The sequence below is a fragment of the Aricia agestis genome, chromosome 21, assembly GCF_905147365.1.
Source record: "Aricia agestis chromosome 21, ilAriAges1.1, whole genome shotgun sequence".
Lineage (NCBI taxonomy): Eukaryota > Metazoa > Arthropoda > Insecta > Lepidoptera > Lycaenidae > Aricia > Aricia agestis.
This window is the reverse complement of record NC_056426.1, coordinates 9,328,544-9,343,649: the sequence shown is the minus strand read 5'-3', so window position 1 is coordinate 9,343,649 and position 15,106 is coordinate 9,328,544. Positions and strand designations below refer to the sequence as shown.

The window sequence follows — 15,106 nt, the reverse complement described above, 5'->3', positions numbered from 1 at the left end:
CCCAGGGCACTGGTAGTGCTAAAACCGGCCCTGTAGGGCTACTACGAAACCGTTTTGAGACTCAAACAATCGGACGAGAATGCCGCGTCCTGCTCTAACAACGTCATTTCACGTTTGTTAGAATAGGACGCGGCATTCTCGTTCGATTGTTTGAGTCTCAAAGCGGTTTCGTGGTACAAGCCCAGACCACCATCATCATCAAGCTATCTCACCTGCGTCTCCGTCAAGCTCAACGCCTGCGCGAGCTGTTTCCTCTCCGCGCCGACTACGTAGTGGTTCTTCTCGAATGCGTGCTCCAGCTTGAGCAGCTGTGATGGCGAGAAAGCTGTCCGGATCCGCTTGGGTTTGCGGAACGGCTGCAGCAGGAAGCCGGGGATGTCCGGACCTGGAAGAGAGGAGCTGGTTAACAATGCCCATACAGTCGTGAATTTCAAAATGGTTTTACATCACGTGGGCCACAAATATGGTCCCGGCGGGCCGCGGGTTGGGGATAGCTGCTCTAAACTATTATCACTTAGTTTTGTACTGCATAAGGGTCATCGCATATTACACCGAATCGACGCCAACCCAACTCACAGGTCACAGTTTGGCATTGAATTCTTAGCTTTATGTAGTGTGAGTTGTGACTTAGGAGTTAATTAATTAATTTGTGAACAATTAGTTGAGGACTAGTCGCAAACTGGCTGCCAACGCGGTATGAGTTGGCAATTTTTTCTCTTATGTCCTAAGTGACTAAACACACTATGCCGAAGTTCCGCGGCGGAAATTCCGCACGATTACGCCCGCAATGTATTTGAAATTACCGATGGCACACTATTACGTCGCGTTCCGTCCGTATTTATGCGTTTGACATTGCGGACGTAATCATGCGGAATTTACGCCGCGTAACTTCGGCCTAGTGTGTTTAGACACCAATAGCTCTAGCGTAGTAGTCGCTATTATTATTAACGTTTATTCCTTTGGTGCTTCCCCTTCAGTTCTTTGACTTTCGGTCACTGCAACTTTGTGCTGTCTCCCACTTTATATGGGGAGGGAATCTGGAATTCTTCCTACTCCTATTTTCTTCTGATTAATTTCGTTGCGGGTCCCAAGACAGCTTCAGCATGTCCCTCGGGCTCCCTGAGATCATATCAAAGGGTTTTCGTGGTTGGATACCGCTGTCGATCCTGGCGACACAGGAGATACAGTGGTGGGAATGTGTGGTGGGCCGAAGCCCGTGTTTTATGTCCTAACAATATACTTCAATATAGCTTACATTTCCATGCCATGTTGTGTTGGCGTCGAGTCGGTTTAGTGTGCGATGAGCTTACTATGAGTCTATTAGTAGATATTTATATAAGCTCAAAATAGCAGAAAATACTAGACATTCTCAATAACGGTATTCTCTATTTCTAGATATTACAGTCACATTAACTTAAACACTACCACGTTGGTCGAAGTTAAAAAAGTTTGACACGTTAATAATAACTTTGTGAAGACGTATCTTTAAGCAATTTGCGGACTTGTATAATGGTTCGTGCACATCATGAAGAGTCGCATCGTTTCGGAGAACAAAAACCGCTGAAATCGCTTGGAAAGTTAGTAATTCATGCATATTATATGCATGAATTACTAACTTTCCGCGCGGCTGCGTAAACAAGGAAAACGACGGGAACCGTACTTTTCCCGAAAAGGCTGCAAAAAAGTAGATTATCCTTTCCCGCGTAGTCAACACTCTACACCTAGTGTTATACAGGTGGTTAGGGTTAACACCGTTATCCTTAAAACCATCAAATGAGCCCGTCAAAATGAACAACTTTTTCTACGAGAACAATGCTGGGAACTAAAAAATGCGTTGAGTTCCCAGCATTGTTCTCATAGAAAAATTTGTTCATTTTGACGGGCTCATTTGATGGTTTTAAGGATAACGGTGTTAACCCTAACATCCAGTATTATATTCCGTGGTCTACTCTATATACCAGCGCCAAATAAAGAAGTCGGCCTAGTACTTGGTGAGAACAGCGCGTTGAATAAACAAACAAACGCTTCAAAGCAATAAATATAATAAATTTATTAGGTAAAGGTATATGTATTATCACATCATTGCGAAGCTGGTTTGTGTCATGATGCGGCCCGCCCCGCTACGACTCGTCAAAGGTGAGCAAGCGGATTCTGAATTTCTGACCGTACACTGTTATACTCAACATATTGATAATAATAATAATAATATATACCTATGGACGCTTTACACCAAGTCAGTCTGGCCCCGTGGTAAGTACCTGAAGGACTTGTGTTACGAGTACCAGACAACGGAAATATATTTAATACTTTGATATTATACATATATTTAAGATTATTGTTATATTATGATACATATATTTAATAACATATTTCGTCAATGCACTGCGCTCAAGCTCGACACGGCTTTACCTACCTATCATAGTTACATCACTTATATGCCAAGTTACCTTACGTTTAGTTACTTAAGTGAAGTAAAGTGACGAAAAGGTGATAGAGCGATGTGCAACATATCATTGCCGTTTGACGTGTGCAACAGAATCAGCGCAGATCTGTCAACCGCGTTATTTACAGCGTCACGTGACACGTCGCGTCGATGCGTTAGTATTTCGCACTACGCCCGCTACGCTGCGGCTTGGCATAATGTGTACTTCAACGTTGCAGCGGCGCTATTAAAATTAAATTAAACAGATATTAGCAGTAAACGGATAATTTGTTTACCGATAAACTTAAATGCTGTGCCGTAAGTGATGTGGTTTATTTTGCAAAGAATATAAATGCTATAAAAATATATCTCTACCTTTCTTGAAAGTCGGTTAAAAAGTTTGTTACTTCTGTGCGCAAAAGCTACTGAACGGATTTCAGGCTCTGAATTGACGCATGTAGTCGCGGGCAACACATATATCCGAATTTTGGAAATCGTATAAAACTTAAAATTAATAATGATGATTTATTTTATTTTTAACTGTTAAGATAATTTATTAATAAACAGAAATTATGTATTTTAGAAATTAGATAGATGATAATGTAAAAAGAGAGACAAATTAAACACATTAGCTATCAGGTAGGTATATGACGGACAGACAAAAGGTTAAATAATAAGATGCATTAACTTTAATGTCGTACGTTAATGTTGAGTCAATTAATTTTGAAAAATTGCCCACTTAAAGTAACAATTATTCACTTTTTAATGATGAAATAATATTTTTACATTTTTTATTAAATTATAATCCGTCTGAATAATGTTTTAGTTCGCAAAAAATTGACACCATAATTTGTTCGTATTATAGTGACGTCATCGGTCGCTGACAGCTAAAAATTCAAATGCAAAACCTACGAATAATAAAAACTTATTTTATAATTATATTATATTATTATACTTATATTATTATAATCCATTATCCGAAAACTATACTTCCTTAATCGTTTCCTATAACCTTCTATCTGTGCTAAAAATTATCAAAATAGGTTTAGTAGATAGGTCACGAAACAGAAGTTACTAGATGACGCCGGCAACTCCGTTGCGCCAAAACTCGCGCGGGAACCGTACATTTTACCGGGACAAAAAATATCTTATATTATCCTTTCCCGGGACTCAAATTAGTATCCCCACATCAAATTACAGCAAAATCATTTCAGCGGTTTAAGCGTGAACTGTGAAGAGGTAACAGACAGACAGACAGACTCTCGCATTTATATTATTAGTATGGATTTAGTTTGCGTGACTAGTCCGCTTGAGTGCGTTTAAACGATCAATTAGATTCACAATGAACAGTGCAAGGTCACCGTTGGCGCCAGTTACTTGAAAGACCAGATAGTTTCTGTCGTCTTGCATAAAAATATGGGATGTTTCGAAAAAATTGGCTTATGCCCGTTTTCACCAACCGTCTCCTAAAACGTGTTTCCCAACGGCCAGGGTTTAGGGAAGATTTCACTGAAGTTTAGGGAAGATTTCTCTGTTGAAGATAAATTAATGAGAAATAACTCAAAAACGTTGTTTATATTCCAATTTTTTTTTATTTATTCCATTATTTTACAACATTATGTCCTTATCCTGAAAACCGCCAAACTGCATTGCAGTTTGTTGGCGATATACATATATAACTTTGAAAGAAATGTAATCCATGTTTTCTTCGCTCCTCTTGATTTTCTTTAAATCTAAATTAAACATGAAACATCGCATAAATGTAGTGAATTCAGGTACCACGCAATATAGAAACGAATTACTTACTTACATCAACTTTTAATTTTCATCATACAAAATTTAAGACTTTCAATTGTTTAGATTTACCTAGATCAGCCATAGTGGGCAGTAGACAAAATAAGTTTGGGAACCCCTGACCTAGATCAAACTAAATTTAAAAAATCCGTATTACGTTATAAATGCTAAAGCGCTGAAACCACGACACCATTTTTTAATAATTTTTGAGTTTCGGAAAAGGATAGATATAAGGTATTATAAGATAATAATTATCATTCCAAAAAAATTACAGTTTCTTCAGCATCTAGATCTTAAATAGCTGCTATCAGCTATGTGACCTAGTGTCTAAACACACTAGGCCGAAGTTCCGCGGCGGAAATTCCGCATGAAATTCAGCAATGTCAAACGCATACAATATAACGCGACGGAATTTCGGCATAGTGTGTCATCGGTAATTTAAAATACATTGCAGGCGGAATCATGCCGAAATTCCGCCGCGGAACTTCGGCATAGTGTGTTTAGACACTTATTCAAGTAAAGCTAATAAATGCACTGGCACCAGTAGCTAGCACTTGTAAACACAATGTCAAATAATCATCTATATCTATATTCTATTTCTATTTATTATATAAAACTCAAAGGTGACTGACTGATTGACATAGTGATCTATCAACGCACAACCCAAACCACTGGACCGATCGGGCTGAAATTTGGCATGCAGGTAGATGTTATGACGTAGGCATCCGCTAAGAAAGGATTTTGATAAATTCCAACCCCAAGGGGTTCAAATAGGGTTTATAAGTTTGTATATAATAATACTTCTTAACGCGAGCGAAGCCGCGGGCAATAGCTCGTACCATATAAGGTGAAAAATGCCAACTGAAAAGGATAAATTACAGTTTTTATCCTTAATTGTCATAATATAGTTGAGTCAGCAATAATTTATGTGTCAATTTTTTTTTCTGAATAGATGTTTATACGTTGGTATTACAAATTTAACGCTACACTGCATTGAGACAAAAAAATCATAATTACACCTCATTCTAGTATCATTTTAGCGGTTAACATTGTAGAGAATATAATCGTCCTAGCAACACTGCTATTGAAAAGATAATCAACAATTCTCGTGTTAGGCCGCGTACTCCTCCGAAACAGCTTTACTGATTTTAACCAAATTTTAAATGCATATTCAGTGGGTCTGAGAATCGGCTACTGGGTACTTTTTATATTGATAAGTGTATTTGTTGAATAAATAATAGTAAATTATTACAACTCGAGACTGACGGCGACCATTGTTTGTGCGACGGGATAGCGATGGACGTTGCCATGGTGACATACTTTTTTAGTCACTTCAATAAAATAATACGGGCGAAATACTTTATATGGCAAAAAAACGTTTGCCGGGACAGCTATTTAGTACACATATTCCTAAATGCCCAAAAATCTAGAAACTGCTAGAAAACTTATCGGCCAGATTTAAACATTATCTTTCTGACAAATTAAAGTTAATAAAATTGAAGTTGAGTTAAATAAATGTATTTGAGTACTTACAGCGATAAGTGTTAAATTTTTAAAACAGATTTTGGCGCTTTTTCAAATGTCATTGATTTGAAAAATAGTGATGTAACGCTGTTACAAAGTTATCGATATTTTGATCCGACTAATAGTAAAAAACTTAGAAATTCAAATATTATGGTAAGTAATAAAATAAACGTTAATTTAAATTAAAAATTTTCCTAAATAAAATACAAACAAACCACACAAAATAGAACATAACATTATTATACTTTTGATGGTTTCAAAGTTATATTAGTAGCAAAAATATTTATAAATTAGTTTATACTTTATATTTTTATTGTTATAGTTAATACCCCTTGTGTGTAAAATGTAAATGTAAAGAATTTCACACAACTATTTTAAATTACAAAATTCTTCACATTTTCTCTTTGACAAATGACTCCGTTTGAAAAGCATTCGATTACCGGCGCCATTTTGTATGGAAATGTCATACAGATAGTAATATGCGACATAACGAGCCGCTCGCGTGACGATTACCCGCCCGACTTAAGTGATCGCTTATTACGCTAAATAATATGTTACCTAATTTGACTCCTTAATTTGTGCGCGTAATAATTCGATTTTGATTGTAGCGAAACGGCAGTATTATGCGCAGTTATGGAAATATTCCAGCGCGAAATAATTATATGTTTAGCTTAGAATTTAATGGATAATTTATATTTAATCACAGATTATAATGTTGTTTATATTCTTGCCGCTTATGTTTATAAATTTTTTTATACAACATCTAACTATATTCAAGGTCTGACTGTCGTATTACGTAACCAATGTACCAGACCGAGACAATCAGACATTGGATTCGCTGTGTAAATATTAGGGTGGTCTTTATTTCTAAGAAAAAAAAATCATTAATTTCGCGGGGCACTACGTAATTTGATTATATACCATAAGAAACTATTTTTTTTATATTTTTAAAATATTAAGGGGTCGCGACCAAGGTTTGAAAGCTCAAGATCTATATTTGTTAGATTCTTTATATTTATAGAAAAGACATATGAATTAAGATATTATGTAGATATTGAGTCATTTATTTTTAAAGATACAAGGGTTGACTTTTTAGTACATATTAGGGTACTTTTTCCTATAACTAAGTACTTTTTTTGACAAAAGAAGGAAATAAGTATATTGCTTTTGGTTATCGTTGGATGTGATTGTGGAGCTGTTCTTTAGAGAAGTTGTAGTTGTACTTCAAATGTGAATAAACATCAAATTAAACAATAGTGAAACCATAATTAAAGCGGTCTTCTAAGCTTTTTTTAAAATTTTGACAGTTAGTCGCGACCTCTATATAAATCATAACAAAAAAGAAAAAGAAAAAACATTATTTCATATTTAGAGGTATATATTATAATCAAATGAAAAAATGCCCCGGGACATATTAGACCGGGCATAATTCAAAAGTCAAAAAATAAGGACCACCCTAGTAAATATATTGTGTATTTATTAGTAAGGTGGTAACTGCCAATAAAAAAAACATAAGAAAATACCAAATAGACAAAAATGCCTGCTTTGATTAAGTAAATGATATTATATCAAATCAGTATTCCTATATCAGTATATGTTATATCATCATTATTAAATCAAATTACTTTACACCGTTTCACAAAAAAGTTGCTATTTAACAAATTTAATTGCTAATTAACATTGTAAACGTATAACTTAATTACGAAAAGGTTACGTCAACATAACCTAAAACATTAATTACTAAATGCGTCAATACTGACAACAGATAATGAATGGGCACGGATAAAAAACGCAGATCATCGGTTTTAGTGATGGCCGTTTAAAGTGGGTCTATTGTGTTTGTTTATTTTGAGGTTATGAATTGATCTGATTGATGCGATTGAGTAGGCTTTACCTTAAAAAAAGTAAAAAAAAAAAAAAACAGATTTCGAAGTCATGAAAGTGATGTTGCAAATAAGTGTATATCTACTTATTGCTAAGTATTGGACTAAAATTAATCATAGACATAAAATTTATGAACACATTTGCTTAGAAAAGTACCGGTAACTTTTTACAGCTTTGTTAAAGATCATAGTTAGTTATTATCAAATATTTCCTTTTAAGTATTTGACGTAACTAGTTAAACTAGCTACCCCAAAAAAAGAGAATACCAAATTAAGTTTAATAAGATAATATTAATGATTAACAATCCATATTATCGTACGTTGTACAACACTAGCGATTATTTAAACAAAATACAGATTTAAGATAAAGTGTATTGTATTTATGTGCGGTGCATGGTAATAAGAAACGTGTTCTGCCATCAATAAACTTAAACAAAACCCATTCTATATAATTACGTTCAGTTTTTATAGCTGAACAAACAACTGGCTTAAAAAGGCATTTTCGAGACGCGTAAGCGATAATTAATCATAAATTTTCTCGAACAACCCGAAACGTAAATCAACTACCGAACCAAGATGGCGGACGCGCTTAGAACGCTTGTTAATCTCAACAAAGTAGTCTCAAATTACATCCAATTATATCCCATTCATTCCTTTTTGGAATTAAAAAAAAACATCCGGCAACAATTGCCATCGTTATGAAAAAAGGCGCGTAACGAAAGATTTGACGTTTGGGTGCCAGTGGTGCCACACTAACAATAACTAGTGATGAGACTGATGGCCCATTTATCGATAACCGGTAGCGACTTCATATTATGCACAAATCTGTTTGGAGATTAAAAGTTTATAGCTTCGTTTTATAGCTGTTTTATAATGTATCAAATTGTTAATTTGTTAATCATTTGAGAACATTTTTAAATGTCACCAATTATTTGCATAAATCAACGAGAACAATAAAAAATTTGAATTGCAAAGTGAAGCTGACAACAATATTGTTGATGTAAGAATTTTATATCTTTATGGTGGGTATTTTCGTCCAATGTACTGTCAACATGCAATAAGGCACCAGAATTTCAATTTGCAGTTCATATTTGAAGCTTACCTACTTCATGTAATATTTTATGCCCTATAGTCACGCTATAAGTTTTAACTTGGGCATAAAAGTTATTTATTAAGTTATTTTTTGAAAATGAATAAAAAACAGATTTACAGTGCGATACCTACATTTCATGAAAACTTTATTATTACGCCATAATAACACGTATTATATTGGATATAATATTATTTCCAATAGAAATAAATATCTTTAACAACTTATTTTCCGATTCATCGACTTTTGACGTTGTTCAAATAATCGATATCACGGTAGCCAGCCCTCGAGCTAATCGAATTTAGAACAACAATGGCGCTTGACACTCGCGTTCCCGCCCTGTCACAAAAGCCGCTGTCAAACTACTTTTTTTATAAGCCGTTTTGATTAAAGTCATTTTTATACAGTTCATAAAAATAATATTATCGTAGGGGCAGTCGATTATTTTTCTTGTGCCATATACATTACGATAATGCTGAGGGGAGTAAAAAATATTATCGCTTAATAACTTAATATCATATTGGCAAATTGATTATGTTTTTGTTGCATTTAGTTACAGCAGATGTATGAATGATGGTATTGAAATTGCTTAATAGACAAGGCACATCGGTAAAAACGTGATCGAATAAATGGCCCCAATTGGAGGTAGTTTGGGGCCGTTTAGCATTTGAATTTTGAGTTGATTGACTTAGCAGGCGTTACCTTTTTATAGGGCCCAGTTTCTGATATTTTCTGAGGTTTGACAGTATGTATTTACCCTGAAGTAATCTATCAACTATCAAAAAATCAACTATATACAACTATTACTTTTGTATAATTCTCCTACGACCCACAGGTTAAAAAACCCTGCGTATTTTGCCGTGTCCATGATACATGTTGCGACATTAGCAACTGTCAATTCGCAATAAAATCAGTTTATTGAATACTCGTTATCGTCGTAATTAAGTTATCTAAGTATAATTAAGACTAATGACGCGATTGCTACAGAGTTGCGGGTTACAGGTTATCGTACGAGATGTTTGTGACATAAGTCGTAACATAACATTGTGTTAATTAAACTTTAACTAGCGGGTCGCTTCGGCTTCGCTCACTCAAATCTGCTATTTTATCCAAACACTAGTCCAGCTTTTTCTTTCAGCGCGCCCGCGAGAAAAAGTATTCAGAAAGAAAGAAAGAAAGAAAACCTTTATTTGTGCAAGAAAACATAGATAGCTTAGTTACAATAAATAATACATTATAAATTAATGTTTTCGAGCACAAGCCGACGCAGCTCAGCATATTATGCTGACTGCAAGCAATCAGCGCTTCCTCTCAATCAATTCAGCAAATGAATTGTCAAAACTGTCAAACTGACGAATGTCAAATCAGTACAAAAATACAGAAATGAATTGCAAGCAGAGTTGTATTTTGCGATTATAGAAAAATGAATCATTTTATGATTCATATCATGATTCTTCAAAGCGACCATTTTAGCCCCGCTGATCTTGATGATTCCTCGAATAATTTTCAATTACTAAATACTAGTTGACGCCCGCAACTCCGTTGCGCCAAAATTCGTTTATCGCGAGGAACCGAACATTTTCCGCGATAAAGTAGGTATCCTAGCCTGCTAGGTCCTTTGCCGGGACTCAAAATATCTCCATACAAAATTTCTGCAAACTCGGTTCAGCGGCTTGGGCGTGAAGAGGTAACAGACAGACATATTTTCGCATTTACAATATTAGTAAGTAAAGTATGGATGGATATTATGTGTAGGTACGCACGATGTATCATGTAAGACTAGGGTTGCCAGATGTCCGGTATTTAAGCGTACAGTCCGGTATTTTCGAGGCCTGTCCGGTAAAAAATAAACGGTCATACCGGACAGAACAATGTCCGGTATTTTGAGGAAAGTTGGTGTTACTGGTACCTAGTTTTAGGTGGTTTTAATTTTTTTAGAAGCTCCTACCTTACCTTTACTTCGTTACGTAAGTTAAAATAAATAATGGCGACCACAATTGCCGCATTTTATAATATAAAAAACAACCCCCCCCCCCCCCTCCCATTGGGTTTGTCCGGTATTTTTTCGCGACTCATCTGGCAACCCTATGTAAGACCCTTGCCAACGGATTTTACTAAACAATATTTAACAGCACAAGCACACAGACTACAGAGTTCCCTTAACTCTTTTCCTATCCACTTCTCTTCTTAAATATCCAAAACTACTAATGCCTTTCTTCTGAAGAAGAGGTTTTTGGCACAGTTATTACTCGTTTATATGTAGAGTTTAATCGCTTATTAGATTATAATGTTACATTGTAACATCATTGTTTATTGTTGTAACTCAATTATTGTCTTTATCGTTCATTCAATGACAGTTTAAAAGTAATAAAAGGCCGCCATTTTATAATTACTGTAATGTTTGAATTTAGAACATTTTTTTTATACGGCCCGTATTCTTGTTTATTAATACATACTGGCATTAGAAAAATACCATTCCGTATTTGCGAAGGCGGAAATTTTTAAGATGAAGAAATAGAGTCGTTAAAAGAAACCTATTAGGTAGATGTTAAGAAATGTTGAGCAAATTATCTATAGGCGTTTCCATACATCGTCCATAGGAAATAAAGCTTGCCAAGAGCCATTACTAAAAGGGTTTTATGTAAGTATTAATTAACTACTTTAGTTTTAGCTATCTAGATACCTATACTACTAGGTGACTACTGCCTTGTTAAAGTCTTTGTAAATAATTACTTTTTTAATTCGTTCCATGTTTTTAATTCATTAAAGCGAAACAGGTTTTTTTTTAATTCCTCGAAGATTGTAAAAAGATCACCGTGCACACAGCTATGTAATTACCCGTTCATTAAATTCAGCTCATTAAATCACAAATTGACGTTGAGGCATAGTATGAAGTATCCGATCGCGTCTAGTTTTTTTTAAATCAATGACTTCATGCCATTCAGCCGGCCGCTGAAAAGTAAATTATGACTTAAAGGTTACGTAAACTATTATTTATTATTAAGTATGTAACGTTATTTAAGAGGTGCTGCTAATAGATGTTTAACGATTTATGATTTTTAACCCTTTAGTGCATATGAAGCCATTTCTGGCTCTTCAGATAAAACATTTTTTTCTGCCTTTATTATAATGAGAATGGATTATATATTTTCATTCCTATATCAACTACTTCTCCGTGGATCGAAACGTATTTTTTGCTGATGGAAAAATGTCATCTGCGAACGTAATTTCACATTATAGCGTCGCAGGCGCATGAAACATACGAAGTAAAATTTTATGCGACTTTGACGATAATATTGAAAAAAAGTACGATATTCGTGTGTTAAAAAATCTGATTATAATGTTCAAAGGTTCTTTTTACTTTCCGTAATATTTGTTTTACTATAGATTTGGTTTTTCTGCTATATTTTCAGAATTTTCCGCGGGAGCCACTTCTGGCTTCGTATGCATTCACAGATCTTACTTGCATGCTTTTATAGTACCAATAAGTTCACAAAAACTATCCCTGGTGATGATTTCATTAGTGATAAGTTAGGATCTGACTCGAATAAGGATAAATTATCGTTTTCTAACTCTAATTCAAATACAATAAAAGCATGGTTATTATGGCGATATCTGGAGGTCCAACTAGTACTACAATTCTGCATCGCATTATCGAAGTTTTTTAAACGTGTCGAATAATATATTCTTACATAATTCATAATTGTACCACTTGGGCCTGACCAAAAAAACACCCTTGACCAGTTGGAAGGTCTTCCTTTGCGGCCTCCATCATATGACCACATTAGTAACCCTCCACAAAAATACTCCTACTTCATCAAAATTAATAATTATGTTTCGATCGCATATAAAATGTGAAAATTCTTATGTTTTCTTATGCCTCAAGGAGAAAAGAAACCACTTCAAAGACTTTTACAAAGCTAAATTCTGTACTTGTTATACATACGAAGCCATTAATGGCTTCTAAAATTATTTTCTAAAATAAGGTACTAAAATTTTTTTTTCCTAATAATTTTCTTAATTACCCCTTATGAAGTAATATTAACAATCAAAACATTTTTTTCTTAATTCTATCATAATTCATGCAATAGAGGGTTAAGGGCCTGTTTCACCACTTCCTGATAAGTGCCGAATAGGCTATCCACCACTTAACTTGACAGATGATGTATGGAGAATCTGTCGAAAAAGTTGTGAATAGCCTATTCGGCACTTTATCAGAAAGCGGTGAAACAGACCAACTCCTTATTTAAAAGTTTTTTTGTACTACTAAACTTTTTATTTCTCTTTCATTATTACGTAACAAAAATATATAAAAAAAATAAAAAACGTAATTTTTAAAATCTCAGAATGATTAAAAAAAATACAAGATCACACAAATTGAAACATCGAACCCGAGTTCTATGGCTCTCGAAAGATACTCTTATCTTAATAGTCCCGTGTTTAGGATAAGCTTCTTAAGTTTTATTACTTATGTTCGGTTTTTGGTGTGAATTTAAGATAACCCTGGCGGTTGACAACGATTCCCTCGCCTCATAATTTAGACGAGATAAACAAGATAACTCGATGTTCCTAATTTAAATTAAAGAGAAACATTAATGTGTCAAGTGTCAGATTTGTTCTTTTTTATTTATTTTCGGCCAGTATCGTGCATTGGGTCAATAGTTCGGGTATAAAAAAACTTTAAAGTAACTTACCACTTCTCTCTATTTAGATATCCGTGCTAATAAGAATATAATATTTTGTTACTTGTACATAATTTTGTATTTTGTGTAGCCACTTCTCAAACGTATCGGACACAGAGACAAAACAATGTCTGACAAGTAAGATGATCCATGCGTCGGATTGGCATGTAAAAAGTCGGTCCCGCGCCTGACCTATCGCCAGTCGTGTCGGTCTTCCGTCCCACTGGGTTATGAGAGTAAAAGAAATAGAGAGTGCTCTTGTGTACTGCGCACACACTTGGGCACTAAGTATAAAATTACTCCTGCGTAACTGGCCTGGGTTTCCATGAAACTGGCCACCGTCACCGAAACCAGCGTGGGAGTTATTATCCTTGTAGACTGTAGAGTTTATAAAATATAATATCAGTTCAGTAGCTTATGCTTGAACACATAATATAACTTACTTTCACATTAACAAGTATTGTATAAATCCGTAAATTAAAGAACCAACACCGTGCAAACTATAATTCAATACTTACTTCCAATTAACGTCAACAAATTAATACAACATAACCTAAAAACAGCTGTTCTGTATAACATTTCCAAGATTTAATGAGGTGTTTAGTGAGCTCGTTAGATAGCCTCGCCCACAGGTTTTGTAACAACTGGCTGGAATTAGATCAAATATCAGCCATTGGCCAATAAACCATATCTACTAATGCGAAAGTGTGTATGTCAGTTAGGTTTGTTTAACCGAGTATATTATAAGCTATAGGTACTTTTTAGGGTTCCGTACCCAAAGGGTAAAAACGGGACCCTATTACTAAGACTTTGTTGTCTGTCTATCAGCAGGCTGTATCTCAAAAACCGCTATAGCTAGACTTCTGAAATTTTCACAGATTGTGTATTTCTGTTGCCGCTATAACAACAAACACTAAAAACAAAATAAAATTAATACTAAATGAAGGGGGGCTTTCATACAAGAACGTGACTTTTTTGGCCTTTTTTGCTCGATTTCAATAATGGTAACAATTAGAAACTTGAGATTCTTATAAAATCCTTTATTATATGTCTACTTTAATAAATATTAATAATATTTAAATAAAATAAAAAAATGAGGTGGGCTACCATACAAAAAACACAATTTGTGGCTTACTTTTGCTCTATAACGGTACGGAACCCTTCGCGCGCGAGTCCGACTCGCACGTGGCCGATTTTTTTTTTTTTGGTGAAGGCAGGTCAAGTAGCCTTGACCTTATTGTGACTCCTTTGCATTAGAGTAGCTATACTTACTAATATTATAAATGCGAAAGTCTGTCTGTCTGTAATCTCTTCACGCCCAAACCGCTGAACAAAAAGTATGGAGATACTTTGAGTCCCTGAAAAGGAGATAGGATACTTTTTATTCCTGAAAAATCTCCAATACGATATATTACAGACGACCTCTGTGGCTCAGTTGGTGGGCTATTGGTAGCTCAAGCCGGGGGTCGCGGGTTCGAATCCCGCCGACGGAACAAAAAGTTTTCAAAGTTCCTGGGTCATGGATGTGTATTAAATATGTGTATAATATAATAAAAATCTTAAATATTTGTATAGTATAAAGTATTAAATATATTTCCGTTGTCTGGTATCCGTAACACAAGTCCTTCAGGTACTTAGCACGGAGCCAGACTGACGTGGTGTGAAGCGTCCATAGATATTATTATTATAATACTGACTAGTGACTACTTAG

General features: G+C 34.9%; 1 protein-coding gene across 1 annotated transcript in view; it reads right to left on the bottom strand.

Annotated features, from left to right (window-relative positions):
* Nucleotides 1-15,106, bottom strand: part of LOC121737772 (homeotic protein empty spiracles-like) — a 35,372-nt gene that overhangs the window by 16,084 nt on the left and 4,182 nt on the right. Inside the window, exon 2 of the mRNA XM_042129466.1 lies at nucleotides 213-385. Coding sequence (XP_041985400.1) covers nucleotides 213-385 — 173 coding nt within the window. The remainder of the gene's footprint in view (nucleotides 1-212; nucleotides 386-15,106) is intronic.